The 15,706-nt window shown below is 26.2% G+C and overlaps 1 protein-coding gene across 1 annotated transcript in view; it reads left to right on the top strand.

Annotated features, from left to right (window-relative positions):
• Positions 1-15,706, top strand: part of LOC111684087 (titin) — a 19,416-nt gene that overhangs the window by 1,774 nt on the left and 1,936 nt on the right. Inside the window, exons 4-11 of the mRNA XM_046951515.1 lie at positions 5,651-5,832; positions 5,911-6,086; positions 6,208-6,339; positions 8,138-8,253; positions 9,295-9,679; positions 12,493-12,622; positions 12,892-12,987; positions 14,683-14,841. Of these exons, the coding sequence (XP_046807471.1) occupies positions 5,651-5,832; positions 5,911-6,086; positions 6,208-6,339; positions 8,138-8,253; positions 9,295-9,679; positions 12,493-12,622; positions 12,892-12,987; positions 14,683-14,841 (1,376 nt within the window). The remainder of the gene's footprint in view (positions 1-5,650; positions 5,833-5,910; positions 6,087-6,207; positions 6,340-8,137; positions 8,254-9,294; positions 9,680-12,492; positions 12,623-12,891; positions 12,988-14,682; positions 14,842-15,706) is intronic.

The raw sequence follows: 15,706 nt of genomic DNA, 5'->3' as shown, positions 1-15,706 counted from the left end.
CTGTTCTAGTTCTGTTCTAGTTCTGTTCTAGTTCTGTTCTAGTTCTGTTCTAGTTCTGTTCTAGTTCTGTTCTAGTTCTGTTCTAGTTCTGTTCTAGTTCTGTTCTTAATTTTTTTTAATTATTTTCTGGATGTTTTATGCCTCACTGTTGCCACAAATAATAACAACACATTGGCTTTTACTATTCGCTGTTGTACATTTCCTGAAAAATGCGCTAAGTTACAAAGTGAAAAACAACAAAATAAATTAATAAAAACCAGAAGTGAAAAACATGAAAAAAGTAAGAAAATTACAATAAAATTCGATTGTAATGAGATTGCAATGGTTCGCTGGTTGGGTTGTTGGATTGGTTGGCTCTTTCTTGCTACAGCTATAGTTTGTAGTAAAAGAAATTGGATTTGGTTTTCAGTTCAGCTTGATATATAGATCGTTATGTGGAAAAAATATTATATGTTTGTAGGAAAAACTAAAGGCAAGAATAGCAGCAGCAGCAAACACACAACGAGGTCATTAACTTACAAGCAATTCGGCTTATTGCATTGCTATAATTAAAATTAATTACACTCTCTTACACACATACACACACAGAAACCCACACATAGCAGCAAAAAGGATTTATTTATTTTTTCTGTATATGAGGACCAGTACCTAAATATTACTACAATATTTACACTGAAGTTATGTTTGTTTTTAAACTGTTATGGACGCAGTAGTAAAAAAATCATAATAAAAAAAGTATATATAATTTTTTACATACATATATGTAAATATGTATATATGTCTTTGGCACGAGTGTTGAGTTGTTGAACAAGAGTATTAAATGAAATTTTTTGCTTTTTTACTTATATTCATGCTGTTATTTTTTGATATTTTAATATATGGAGAACGCAAAAAAAATTGTTATATAAAATTTATTTTATTTCAACGACAACAACACAAGCCATACAAAAAAGTGCGTTTTATATATTATTGGAAAGGGAAAAGCCTAGACGATAGGAAGATTACCCTACTGTTATTTTTATAAAAAAAAAAAAAATTATTTAAGGTTTCAGTTGAAGTTATTTATACAAAGATGTCTTGATTGCTGTGGATTGTTTTGTCAGACAAATAAAAGTTTTTCTATACAAATATTATACATAATTAAGAATGTTTTGTTCAAAAGTAATTTCTAAACAGCTTAAAGCTTAATGAAGGTCATGTGAAATGTTATACATACTTATTTATAAACCAAAAATTTCATATTTAATTGACATTTTTAGCAGACAGAATCAGTGGGTTTTAATTAAATTACAAAGAATATAAAAAAAAACAAAATATTTGCAACAAAATGTATGCTTTACATTTGTTTTTACAAACTCCTCCTAAAAGTATGCTCTGAATAGTAAATTTATGTGGAATGTTTTTTAAAAGTTTAACACAATTATATTTGTTTAATGAAATAAATAAGTTTGTTGAATGAAATAAATTTCTTAAAATATTAACTAAAAAGTTTTATTTAAACAATTTTAATTTAAAAATTCTTATAAATTCTCTCTCCTCTCTAAATGTCTACTATAATTTACTATTAATCTTTCCTCCTAAAAGTATACATCACATATCTCTTTTATTATCTTATAGCATATCTTAGTAATAAAAATAATTTAACCCACGTTTTTTTATCTCGATGTTTTCATTTCCAATCCAAAATTATCCAGACACATTATTTCGTAGACAGGTACTACATTGCAAATGTTAGACATGTTGTAGTTTAATAAACGTAAATAGACAGTTTTGTTTTTTCGCTATAAAAACAAATAGTCTACTAACATTTTCTTTTAACATCTTTAGACATTAACAAAAGTACAACAAAAAAATATATATAACAAGACCTGAGAAAACGACCTTCAACTTAATGGTGAAAAGAAAATAGAATAAATATAAAAAAAGAAAGAAAAACAAAAAAAACTTTTAAACTAGATTATTAAATGAATCGCATTAATGTGCAGAAAAAAATCCTTATTTTTTTTAGAAATATTATTACATTGTTAAAAGTTAATGGAAAAACTTGATTGAATAAATTTTATAAATTCAATATGAAATGAAAACAGTAAAAGGTTTATTATAGTATGAAAATAGTTTAAAGTCGCAAGCTTTAAGCTTTCAAAGTTGTTGAAAAATTAAACATCTTTTACATATAACTAAAAATAAAGCTTTTACTACAAAAGCTTCTAACTAGAAAGGTTTCAGTTTGTTACATACTTAATTAAAAAAAAACTTTATGATGATAAAAACATTTTATACAAATGCTGTGAATAATAAGCTTTCAATTCAAATAACCTATTATTTTATTTCAAAGGTTTTAACGAGAAAGCTTTTTTTCCAAAATCTTCTAATAGAAAAATATCTATTTCATAATCTTCTAACAGGAAAGTTTTATTTCAAAATCTTCTAACAAGAAAGCTTTTATGTCCAAAGTTTCTAACAAGAAAGCTTTCAAAAAAAAGAGTTTTTCTTCAAAAGCTTCTTACTAGAGAGGTTTCAGTTTGCTACATACTTATTAAAAAAAAGTTTTACTACGATTAAAGCATCTTATACAAATGCTGTAAATGATAACTTTTTCTTCAAATAAGCCATATTTCAAAAGCTCCTAACAAAAGCTTCTTACAGAAAAGCTTTTATTTCAAAAGTTTCTAACAAAAAAGCCTTTATTTCAAAAGCTTCTAACAAAAAAACTTTTATTTCAAAAGCTTCGAACAAAAAAGCTTTTATTTCAAAAGCTTCTAACAAAAAAGCTTTTATTTCAAAAGCTTCTAACAAGAAAGCTTTTATTTCAAAAACATAAAAAATAAAGCTTTTAGTTTATAAAAGTAATTTCACATGGAAAATCTAAGACAAGTTGCTTATCGCATACTGCAGGATCTCAGTTCGTTTACAATGGCTCATTTATACGAAGGAGCTTAAATTTTATAATAAATATGCTTTTAAATATGCTGTTATCCATATAAGATTACTACGAAATCATGTTACAAACCTTTCCCAAATAAACTTTTTCCAATTTTCCCCATAAAGTAGAGTATTCTTTGGAAAAACAATGTGATAAAGGTTTAATATGAAAAATGCTTTACGAGATATACAATTGCTATATAAGTATGTATGTAAAAACAAACAAACAGACACACAAGTAAACAGTAACGAACATAAATAAATAAATTTTAACGATACTTAAAAAAGATGTCATTGTATACCTTTTGTACTTTCAAAGGGCTTACAGCTTAGCGGACGTAATGAGCAAATATTTATATGAGTCATTGGACTTGAATTTACTCTTTCTACGGTAGATGGAGACATGTGGAAATTTGTTTCATTACACTGAATCTTAGAAATAAAAAGATCATAATAGGAAAGCTTTTAGTGTTTGTGTTTGTAATGTGAAACTTAAACGACAAGGCTTTTAGTTTTTACAAGCAAAGGAAGCTTCTAGTTTTAAATGTTTCATATTTAGTTTCTAAAAGCCTCAAATACAAAAAAGCTTTTATTTTTAGAAAGTGTATACTAAATTTGTAATTAATAACAGTTAATAGGATAACTGTGGTCGTTATGAGTTTGGAATAAGAAAGCTCTTTATAGCTATTAATGAAAACGCTTTCAGTTAGGAGAACTTTTAGTACCATGTTTATAGTAAGAAATGAAAAAGCTTTTTGTTTTAAAAAGCTTCAAATTAAAAAGCCTTAAATTCAAAAAAGCTTTTAAAAGTAAAGCTTTTAATTGTAAAACGAATTTAACAAGATTGAAAATACTACTACTGATAAGAAAGCTTTGAGTTTTTAAAAGCTTGTTATTGGAAAGCATTTAGTTTTGAAAAGCTTCTGATTAGAAAGTTTATAGTTTTTAAAAGCTTTTATTAAAAAAGATTTTAATTTTGGAAAGTGTTTAACAAAATATATAGCTAATAAAAGTTATTAGGAAAGCTTTTGGTCGTTAAGAGATTTGAATAAGAAATTTTTTAAAGCTATTAATAGAAAAGCTGTTAGTTAGTAGAACTTTTAGTTGTTAAAAGTTTCCAGTAATTAATTAAAAACCTTTTTGTCCTTAAAAGCTTTTAGTTATAATGCTTTTATTTCAAAAAAGCTTTTGAAAGTAAAGTTTTTAGTTCTAAAACGCTTCAACAAGTATGTTAAAAGCTTAAGATAGAAATACATCTTAAAAACTTGCAATAAGAAAGCATATAGTTTAGAAACGCTTTTAGTTCTAATTAGCTTCTAATAGAATTCTTCCAATAACAGAAGTCAATAGGAAAGCTTTTTGTCGTTAATTGAAAATACTGAAGCTATTAGTTTTAAAACGTATTTAACAAGAATCTTAAAAGCTTCGAATAAAAAAGCTTTTATGTGAGAAATATATCGTCAAGGCTTTTAATGAGAAAACATTTAGATTTTAAAAGCTTTAAATTTATAAAAGTAATTAGTTCTTAAAAGTCTCAAGTTTCTAAAAGCTTATAGTTCTTCTTAGCAATAAAGACTTAAAAGTTCTAAAGAGAACTAATTAACTAGCTAAGGTTTAATTTTCTTTTTATTATAAAAAAGCTTTTAGTTTTTTATAAAAATACATAAAAGCTTTTAAATTTTTAAAGCTTTCAAAAAAAACCCTCAAAGTAATATACTGTAGAATCTAACGTTCCTTAGTAATCGCATTGAAATTTTATAGTAATCTCTTATATGTGTAGATATTGACCAATTCCTAGGAGTTACTTAACACTCCTTGAACTGTAGGATTATACATACAAACACATACTTATACACAAATAAATAGAGACACTTGTGTTTACATAAAAAACACTTATAACGTACAGGTATTATAAACAAACATGTTGTTCATATGACAGCCGCCTATAAGTATGCCACAAAAAATATGTTGCACGTTTTACAGTCATGTTTGTCAAGGGGGGACAAATGAATGTTTGTCTGGAATATGTGCGTATTTTTTCATTATATTACAATTTGTATTGCAATTCATGGATGGTTTGTTAATGCAACTACTATTAGTAGTGATGTTGTTACTGCTGCTGCCGTTGCTGTTGGGAGTTGTACGGAAAACAATTGCAAACCAAAGGAAGTTTGTATCCTTCCGCTTATGTTCATTTTATACATATAAATGTAAGTGTATGTGTGTGTTTGTACAAATATATGTATAAATTTGAGGTTTTTGGTTGGAAAATAAAAAAAATGTTGTTTTTTCCTGCTCCCTACCTTATTTTATTTTATAAAATATTTGCTGTTGCTTTTTTGCCAGCCATTAATATTAAGGAATTTAAATTAAAATTTTACGCATACACTCGAGGAAAAAAAATGTAATTGAAAACTGAAAACAAATAAAGAAACGCACCAAAAAGAGACATAAACAACTGTGTTAATTAGCACACTCCAATATACAGGCCTATCTGTATATTATTACCGACACTACATTCTTGTCTGCTGTGTATGTACTAAAAGTATGCAATAAATGTGTCCATAAAAGAAATTACTCACACAAAAAGTATGCAATAAAAATTGTTAACTTATTATTGATATTTGCTCAATAACATTAAATTATAAAAAATGCGAAAAATTCCTTTTTTTATAGAGAGACATATTTTTAATGGATTTTTTTCTTAATCTGTTTATTTTCATTTTAGGTATCGTAATGGTGAGATAGTCAATGTTAATGATACGGAGCGCTATGAAGGTGGTAATTCAGAGAATGTAGCCTTGGTTATACGTTCTACCGAGAAACAGGATATTGGTAATTATACCTGTCAATTGTCGAATGCCATTGGTAAAGGTGTTTCCGAACAACAAATTGATTTGGATGTACAATGTAAGTTTTTCTTTAACAAATATTTTATTTATAAATTTAAACGTGTTCACAATTTCAACTTTATTTTTTTTTTCATAGATGTACCAATTGTTGAAGTTTTGATGATACCCGAGGGTCCTGTCAAAGAAAGTGACGAATCGAATGTTACTTTATTTTGTAATATCTTAGATGCCAATCCATCGGTTTTAACTAAAGTTCGTTGGTATGCCAATTCAACATTGCTCAAGGAATTGCCAGATTGTGAAGAGACTAGGGTAGGTTAAGGTTTCATTTTTTCTTATTCATGTTCTTTTTACAAGATTTTTTTATTTAATATTTTTCTTGTAAATATTACAATTTATTTTATTTTCTTTTCCTTTGTTATTTATTTTGTAGGAGGATTTGTGTCATATCGATCCTAGTAAATTGCTATTGGAAAGTATAGGACGTGGCTTTTTCTATAATTATTCCTGTGAGGGTTACAATGCTGCCGGCTGGGGACCACGCAGTGAAGATAAAGAATTGCTGGTAAGTTAATAATGCTAAAGAAAAGTAATCGTTTTATAAGAAAAATATTGCAAATTTAAAACAAAAGCTCTTAAAGTCAATAAGAAATTATATTAAATTTAAATGTATTTAGAAAGCTTTAAATATTTCTTAAATTGCAAAAAAAAATGTAATAGATTTCAAACGCTCTTTTGAAGTTTCATTCTTTTTGTAAAATCTCAAGCTATTTTTAAAGGATTTTTTTCTTAAAATCATTAAGCTTAATTTTCAGTACTTCTCGAAAATAGTAAGTTATATTAAAAGCTTTTTATTTTTACTGACATGAAATCAAAAAGCTGAATAGCTTAGCTTTTTGTTTGAAACTTTTTTCGTAAACTTTTAGTTTTATTATAAAAACTTTTTTCTTGAAAGCTTTTCAAATGATTAAAACCAAAAGCTTTTTGTTACCAACAAGTTCAGCTTTGTTTGAAGAATGGATCGAAAAATTGGAACCTATTACAAAAAAGCTTTTGTTTACACTTTTCTTGTAAATTTTTTGGTTTCTACAAACATTTTTCTTTTAAAAGCTTAAAGCTGATTTAAAATAAAAAGTTTTTTGTTGCTTTTAAGTTTAGCTTTGTTAAACAGAAATATATTTATTTCCTAACTTTTTCAAAGGCTTTTAGATTTAACGGATTTAAAATCAACAGGTTTTAGTTTTTATTTAAAGCTTTAAAACCTATAGCTTTTTTTGCTTAAACTGTCAACAAAATCTTCTACAGTTATTCAAAATCTAAAAGTTTTATTTATAAAAAACTCTGTTATTTAAATTGTTCTCAAGACAAACAATATTGTGAACAGAAAGCTTTTTCTTACTTTTTCGAAAGCTTTATCTTCAAAGTTTTTTAAAAACAAAAGCTTTTTTATTAAAAGAATATAAAATTAATTATATTTAATACTAACTTATCTGAAATCAAAAGCTTTGAACTTAAAATGTTTCTAAACCGAAAGCTTTTATATTTTCAAAAGCTTTTACACAGAAAGCTTATAAATTTTTTTATTTTCTCATATCAATAACTTTGAATTTTAAATGTTTATAAATCGAAAGCTTTCATATTTTCCAAAGCTTTTTGTTTATATTAGCATAAAAAAGCTTTTAATTTAAAATTAGTCATAATAAAAAGCTTTTTCTTTACATCAAGTTCATATAAAAAGCTCTTTAATTCTAAATGTTTTCAAATCAAAAAAAAAAAAAATTAGTCATAATAAAAAGCTTTTTCTTTACACCAAGTTCATATAAAAAGCTCTTTAATTCTAAATGTTTTCAAATCAAAAAAAGCTTTTTTATAAAAAAAATCAAAAGCTTTTTGGTTCACAATAAATATATATTAACTAATTTCGCATCAAAAGTTTTGTCTTTAAAATTTTTCTAAATGGAGAACTCTTTATGTAAGCTTTCATAATTTCCATAGCTTTTTGCTTAAATTAGTTTAACAAAAGAAGCTTTTTGATAGCTTTTTGTTAATAACAAGTTTTAATAAAAAACACATTGGTTTTTACTGTTTTCAAAAGCTTTGTACTTAAAATGTTTTCAAATATAAAAGCTTTCGTTTTTAGTCCAATTGTAAATAAGCTTTTTCCTAAAACTGACCATAAACCCAAAACTTCTAAATTCAAAATATTCAAAATCAAAAGCTTTTAGTTTACAATAAATATCTCTCAAATTTTAACTGACTTCGAATCAAAATGTTTCTAAATGAAGAAGCTTTTATCTAGATATAATGAAATAAACAGTGAATGAATATACTCATTAAACGTTTTTCTTCCTTTTTCTCTACAGGTGCACTACGAACCCGGACCAGCAACTTTAACACATTTCCCCCTAATTGCTGTTAAAAAGAAGAGTGTTACATTTTCATGTTCCGTCGATGATCCCGGTTATCCCGAATCAAATAGGTTTGTACAAGAAACATCCATAATAAAAAATCATACACAAAATCCTTTAACAAATAAATATCAAACATACCAAAACTCACAAACACATTATACATCAACGATATCAAAATCAAGTTTAACCAATAACAAAGCACAATCATCATCAACATCATTATTGTCATCATCATCATCAACATCACCGTCGGCAACATCATTGCCATTAACATCAAAACTACCACTTGCATTGCCACAAATTCACTTTTATACCATACAAGCTTTAACTGCTTCTGAAATTGAAGAAGCTTATGAAGCTTTAATTGGCGAACATTTTCAAAAACAACAACTAAAGCAAGTACAAATACATGACCATTACCAACACCAGCAGCAGTACCACCACCACCACCATCATCATCAGCAACAGCATGCACATTATACGCCTCAGCATAAAAACAATCGAAATCCAAATTATTCTCGTCATCAGCATCCTCGTCACAAACAAAATTCTCATACAAAACGTAAAGATAATCATAATGATGATAATGATGACGATGACGCTGATGTTGAGAATGATAATAACCAAGGCGACAATGTTGAGCAGCAGCTAGTGCATGAAGATGATGATGGTGTTGTGAATGTATATGATGATGATGGTGGTCTTGAATACGAACAACAGCATAACATTGCTGCTGTTGTACAAGAGCATAAAGAAAATCCTCATGTTAAACCAAAACATGTGCTTAAAGAAACGCATGCACTAATTGATTTAACAAACAATTCCCTTTGCACACTACTCACATTGACCACATTCTCACCACAATCACAAATCTTAACATTGCTTACCTATACGCCAACAACAACAACAATTGCACATGGAATTGGAAATAATAATAATAATGCTGCCACAAAAACCCATACCAACACCAAATCAATCACAATGTCATCATCACAATCATCGACAACATCATCATCACAACAACAACAACAATCATCCGCCACCCTTTCCTTTTATCGTAAAATGGGTAAATTCTCTTTTAATGCACGTACCACAATGCCTTCACCTAGATTCCGTTGGCTGCGTGGTGGACGTGGCCCCCTTCAGGATATTGTCACCAAGGATTGGACTGTCGAACCCGTTGGCCTGGATAGTCGCACCAACTACTCTTGCTATGCATTCAATGAGGGCGGTAAAGGTGTCATGGCCACAGTCAATTTAGAAGTACATGCACCACCATTTTTCATTAAGAATTTGCCACCATACACTGGTATGCTGCATACGTCGCGCAATGCCAATCTAACCTGTCGCATTGAGTGTGTGCCACGTTGTGAGATATCCTGGCTAAAGGATGGTGTACCAATCGAAAAGAATGATACACGTTACTTTGTCAAAGACAAATACATGGATGCCTCACCGGCAACGGGTGATTTCGAAAGTATGCTTTCGGTGCTGGTAAGTAGTAAATCGTTATACAAAAGTAACAAATGCAAAAAAAAAAAAAAAAGAAAGAAAATTTTAATACAAATTCTCCAAGTACAAGGAAATATTAAGGAAAAATTCAAACAATTCTCTTTTTAATTTGTGGGTAGGCGGGGGCTAAGGAGTTTTATGTATGTGTACTTGGGAGAACAGCAATTGAGATTAATTAACGTAATAAATTTTTGTTACTTGTATAAAGAAGCAAAAATGCAGCGAGAAAAAGAAATTAAAAATGAGAAGAAAATATTTCAAGTGTGTTGAGTAAATGCATGAAATTGATAGAAATATTAATGGGTTTTTAAATGAAAAGCAAAAAGCTTTTAATTAGTTGGAACAATTAATTAAACTAATATGGAAAGAATAAATAGTTTACAAAAAAGAGAAAACGAATTTAAGCAAAAAAATGCTTTTAAAGAAAAAATACTTGAAGAAGTAAATAAAACTAAGATTAAATAGTTTGAAAGCTTTTCTTAAAAATCTATACAAAAAAGACTCTCAATTGTAACTTAAGCTCGTTACAAATTAATTAAACCAAGAGCTTTTTAATATCGTTAAAAATAAATTAAAAAGATTTTCAAATCATTATTCTGTAAAAGCTTTAAATTTTAAATTAAAAAAAAAAACCAAAAAAGTTTTTGGGTTTAAACGAGTTGAAATAAAAAGCTTTCAATTTTATGCAAGTTAAAGTAAAAAGCTTTCGATAGTAAGTCAGCTAACCTAAAAAGCTTTTGTTTTATAGTAATTTTAAACTGAAAGCTTCTCGTTTCAAGATATTTTGTATAAATATGCCTTGAAAGAGAACAAAATTTTGAAGCTTTTAATGAAAGAACACTTGAAGAAGTAAAAAAGTATAAAAAGCTTTTTAAATTTTTAACAAAACAAAGTTTAAAAGGTTTTAAAACTTTTCTCCAAAATCTATACAGAAGAGCCTCTCAAACGAAACTTAAGATCATTAAAAATTAATTAAAATAAAAGCTTTTGATATCGTTAAGAATACACTAAAAAGCTTTTCAATTCATAATAATTAAAAAGTCAAGCTTTTAATTTTGTTTTTGTAAAAGCCTACAATTTAAAACAAAAGACATTTAAACGATTTAAAATAAAAAGCTTTTGACTTTATGCTAAGTTCAAATAAAAATCTTTCGATAAGTCCGATAACCTAAAAAGCTTTTGTTTTAGAATAATTTTAAATAAAGCTTTTTATTTTAAACAAAAAGCTTTTCAAAAAAACTTTTTTTAAATAAGCAAGAATTAAATGCTTATGATATACTTACATATAACAGTTAAAATAAAAAGCTGTTCACTAGAAGTCAACCTAAACAAAATAACATTTAATTTTAATTAAAAAGCTTTTCTTTTCAAAACATTTTAAATAAAGTATGTCTAGTTAATAGATTATAGAGGCAAGCTTTAACTTTCAGAAAGTTTTTTTTAACAAAAAAAGCTGAACTTTTTAGTAGAATATAGGCAAATGTTTTTTGATTTAAAATTGTTACATAAAAAGCTTTTAAAGAAAAATTGGTTTAAAAAAGTTATTTTTTTGTAATGGCTTTTGAAATATGCCCTTTTAATTCAATTTTGTAAAATTTCAAAAAATCTTTCAAAAGCTGTTTTAGTTTTATTACATCAAACAATTTTTTTGATTTGAAATTGTTACATAAAAAGCTTTTAGAGAAAAATTGGTTTAATTTTTTTTGTAATAGCTTTTAAAATATGTCCTTTTAATTCAATTTTGTAAAATTTCAAAAAAGCTTTCAAAAGCTGTTTTAGTTTTATTACATCAAAAGCTTTTGAAATTGATTTTAAATAAAAAGCTTTTGATTTTAAATAAGAAAAAATGAAGGTATTTTTTCTTTGAAAATAGATATAATAAAAACTTTTAACTATTATGGAACTAAAACTCATTTAAAATAGACAACTTTTGGTCACCTAAAATTCTCAGTTAAAAGCTGTTTTCCTTTATTTTGTACCATAAATTTGAAAGTGTTTCAAATGAAGAAAAAAATGCTTTTTCATTAAGTTTAATTTTTAAAAGCTTTATATATAATAATATTTTATTCCAAAATCTTTTGAAACTAGTAAAAAAGCTTTTATTTTTAAATAAGCTAAAATAAATAAATTTTTAATTTCTATACATTTTAAAGGATTATTTTACATTTTTAAATCATTTATATAGACTGTTTATATAAAAAGCTTTTGATTTAAAATAAGCTAAAATTGAAATCTTTAGATTTTAGAACATTTTCAATAAAAAGCTTTTTACTTTTATTTTGACAAAAGCTTACAATGGTAATTTTTCTAAATAAAGCGTTTAATATATTTTTTTTAGGTTTAACTTTAAATTTATGGAAAACCTTAGCTTTTTTTACATTTTATACAAGTATATATATTCTAAAACAATTTAAATGAAAAGCTTTTGGGTAAAGTAAAAATTTGTTGATCTCAGAATATTTTCAGTTCAAAGCTTTTTACTTTATTTCGACAAAAGCTTTTAATGGTAATTTTTCAAAAATAAAGCTTTCGATGAAATATTCTTCAGACGTTTACATTTAAATATTAAGAAAAGCAAGATTTTAAAACAATTTAAATGAAAAGCTTTTGAGTAAATAATGATTTTAGGAACAAGTTTTAGCAATTATCTTTAAAAACTTTAAAGCTCCCGAAATATTTTCCTTATAAACTTTGTATTAATATTTAAAACTTATTTTTCATATTTAAATATTTTTTAATAATATAATCTTTATTTACATCTATCTTTTCTCTTTCATCCTTCTTACCACTTTAAGCATTTCAATATGTCCAATTGGCCAAATAACAAATTTGACATTGAGGGAGATAATGCCAATTATACATGCGTATCCACAGGCAATACAGTGGGTCCCGGTATTAAAAGTGCCACTTATTTCAGTATTGAATGTAAGTTTTTTTTTGACACATTTTTTTACAAAATCCCTTTTTTAGTTTTTTTTTTTTTAAATAACGTAAACAGAGAAAACAAATATCAAGATAATCGTATTGTTTTCTGTTCTATGTGTAAAAATAAGTTTTTTTTTAAATCCCTGACATATATGTCACTTGTAGTTTGTTTGAGCTTTCTTTTATTTTATATATATTTATGTATATATTTTGTAATAAATACAACAAAAAACTTGTGTTTTTGTATTGTTTTTCATTTCATGTGACAGATGCACCCGATAATACAACGGTATCAGAAGAAGTTGTTTATGTAGCAGAAAATACAATACCAGGACGTGTCATATGCAAATCAAGAGCTAATCCGGGTAAGGGGTTGTGTTTTATTTTCTATATATTTTGTTTTCTATTTTGTATTTATATTTTTTTAGTTCAAAAATGTGTTTTATGTAGATTTCTTTTCCTGGGGGGTAATTGAAACAGAGTAACAGTTTGATAGAGCAAAATTAAACTGAGATTTTACATATTATAAGTAAAGTTCTTAAATTAAAAGCTTTTTTGTTCTTTAAAGTTCTTACAAATAAAGTCACTCATTTAAAAAAAAAACATTGAATTTAAAAGAAGTTTTTCGTTGTTTGAAAGCTTTCATTAAAAATAGTTATATATCAAAGCTTTTCAATAAAACTTTTTTAAGGAAACTACTTTAAAACGCTTAGAAAATAAAAGCATTCGAATAAAAGCTTTTAAAATTGAAAGCTGTATTTTAAAAGCAAAACAATTAAAAACTTAAAAGAAATGCTGTAAAAAGCTTAAATGAAAAGTTTTAACAACAAAGCTTGTAAAGTGAACAGCTTTTGTGATACAACAGCTTTCAAAATTTAAAATTTTTGAAAGCTTTAAAAGAAATATAACAGAAAGACTAACAAAAAGCTTAAAATAAAAACACTGCTTTAGGATAAAAGCTTATATGTATTTTCATTTCCAAAGAAGTTTTAAATTAAAATATTTTACAATAGCTCGAAAATAAAAAGTTAAAGTTCCAGAAATGTTTTTACAACCTTTAATAAAAAGTTTTAATAACAAAGCTTTTAATGTAAACAGTTTTCATGATACAACAGCTTTCGAAATTCAAAATTTTCGAAAGCTTTAAAAGAAATATAATTACAAAAATAAATTTAAAGCTTTAAGCAAAAAGCATTTCATTATTAATGCTTTTCGATTAAAGCTTATATGTATTTTTATTTAAAAAAAAAAAAAATAAAAATTGTAAAATTTTGAAAAAGCTTTTGGTGCTTTTGTACACCAAGGCTATTCATTGAAAGTTTTTAAAAATAAAGCTTTTAAATATAAAGCTTTTTTAAACGCTTTTTAAAGAAAACTGTTAAAAATTAAACATTTCTAAAAGCGTTAAGACAGCTTTCTCAACAGTTCATCAAAAAATGTTTAAGATTAAAATTAAAAAACATTCAAAATAAAAGCTTTTTAAGAAGAAATTTTAAAAGAGCTTTCTAAAATGATATTTAATAAAAGATCTTATGAAAGTGTTTTACGAAAGCTTTTAAATTTAAAATAAAAGCTTTACAATAAAACTTCTTGATATTTATCTAAATAAGAACAGCTTTAAACTTAAAAGATTTTAAATCAAATGCGTTGATTTAAAAGCAAAGCTTTCTAAAAAGCTATTGAGGCAGCTTTTCAAACAGCATTTAAACTTAAATCTTTCTAAAAAAACTTTTAAGATAAAAACTTATAAACAGTTTAAGTTCAATGCCTTTTACAGGCTATTTTAAAAGAGCTTTTTTAAAAGCTTTTTGACAAAAACTTTTAAATATAAAATAAAAGCTTCAGAATAAAACTTTTTAATATAACTAGTTTCTAAGTTTAATTTTAAGTTTAAGGTAAAAAAAATTCAAACTTAAAATTTTAATATTTCCCTTTCCTTTCTACGCCAAACTATGTAAAATTGTTTATGATTATTATTCATATTTTTTTAAACTTTATTAAAACAAAACAAAAAAGGAAAATTAACAAATCCCTTCTCACCCGTTCATCAACTTTTACAGAGCCCACTTATGAATGGCGTTTCAACAATAAAACTGTTATACGTGGCAATGCCTTGATTATAAATACTCGCATGAAGCGCAATGATACTGGTCGTTACACTTGTGTGGCCTATAATAAACATGGACGCAGTACAGCCGAAACATTTATTGATGTACAATGTAAGTATTAATACTAAAACCATAACGACAAAAAAAAGGCAACATTAATAACAATACAAAAAGGAAAGGAACAGAACCAGAGCAAAACTCTTTTGTATATTGAAACTTTTTCCCACTTTATTAATAATTTTAGGAGTTTGTATTTTAAGTTTCTGTGGCCTTTTGTTGTCGTCCATATGTGACCACTTAGTATATTGTTAACAAATTTAACAAAAGGCAAAAAAATAAAAACAGGAAAAGGATTTTTCTGTTATATTTTTGATTATGTCCTTTTTCCGGTTTTGTTAGGATTTTTGTTCACTGTCGGGGCACATACATATATTAAGTTGAGAACCTGTTGTATGGTAACATTTGGTGTTGATTGTTATGATTATGAAAAAGGGTTTAATACACACAATATTTTCCTTTTTTTTGGTAAGGAAGGGGTATGTTGTGCATGATGTTTCCCAAACCCTTAAAAATAATTTAAACTTTGTCGTCTTTAAAAGGTGGTAAGGGAAGTTATTTTTTTTTTTTTTTTTTTGTTATGGAGTGGTCAATGTTGGGCTATAAATTTTAATATAGCCACAAAATTGAACCGATAATGTTTAAATAAAGACAACATTTGTATGGTTTTGTAAAGTCAGCAATATCAATAATAGACATTTTCGGCCAAGAACAACAGGATAACCAAATAAACAGCTACATTTCTATCATGAGAAGGAAAAGTTTTATTGGGGTTGGACTTTCACTACCCAAATCAAATCATAATCGGTAACAGTTCTAGTTCAGTTTTAGTTAAGTTCTAGTTCAGTTCTAGTTCAGTTCTAGTTCAGTTCTAGTTCAGTTCTAGTTCAGTTCTAGTTCAGTTCTAGTTCAGTTCTAG

Source organism: Lucilia cuprina, chromosome 5 (assembly GCF_022045245.1).
Source record: "Lucilia cuprina isolate Lc7/37 chromosome 5, ASM2204524v1, whole genome shotgun sequence".
Taxonomy (NCBI): Eukaryota; Metazoa; Arthropoda; class Insecta; order Diptera; family Calliphoridae; genus Lucilia; species Lucilia cuprina.
Note: the sequence above shows the minus strand (reverse complement) of the source record. Positions and strands in the feature narration are given on the sequence as shown.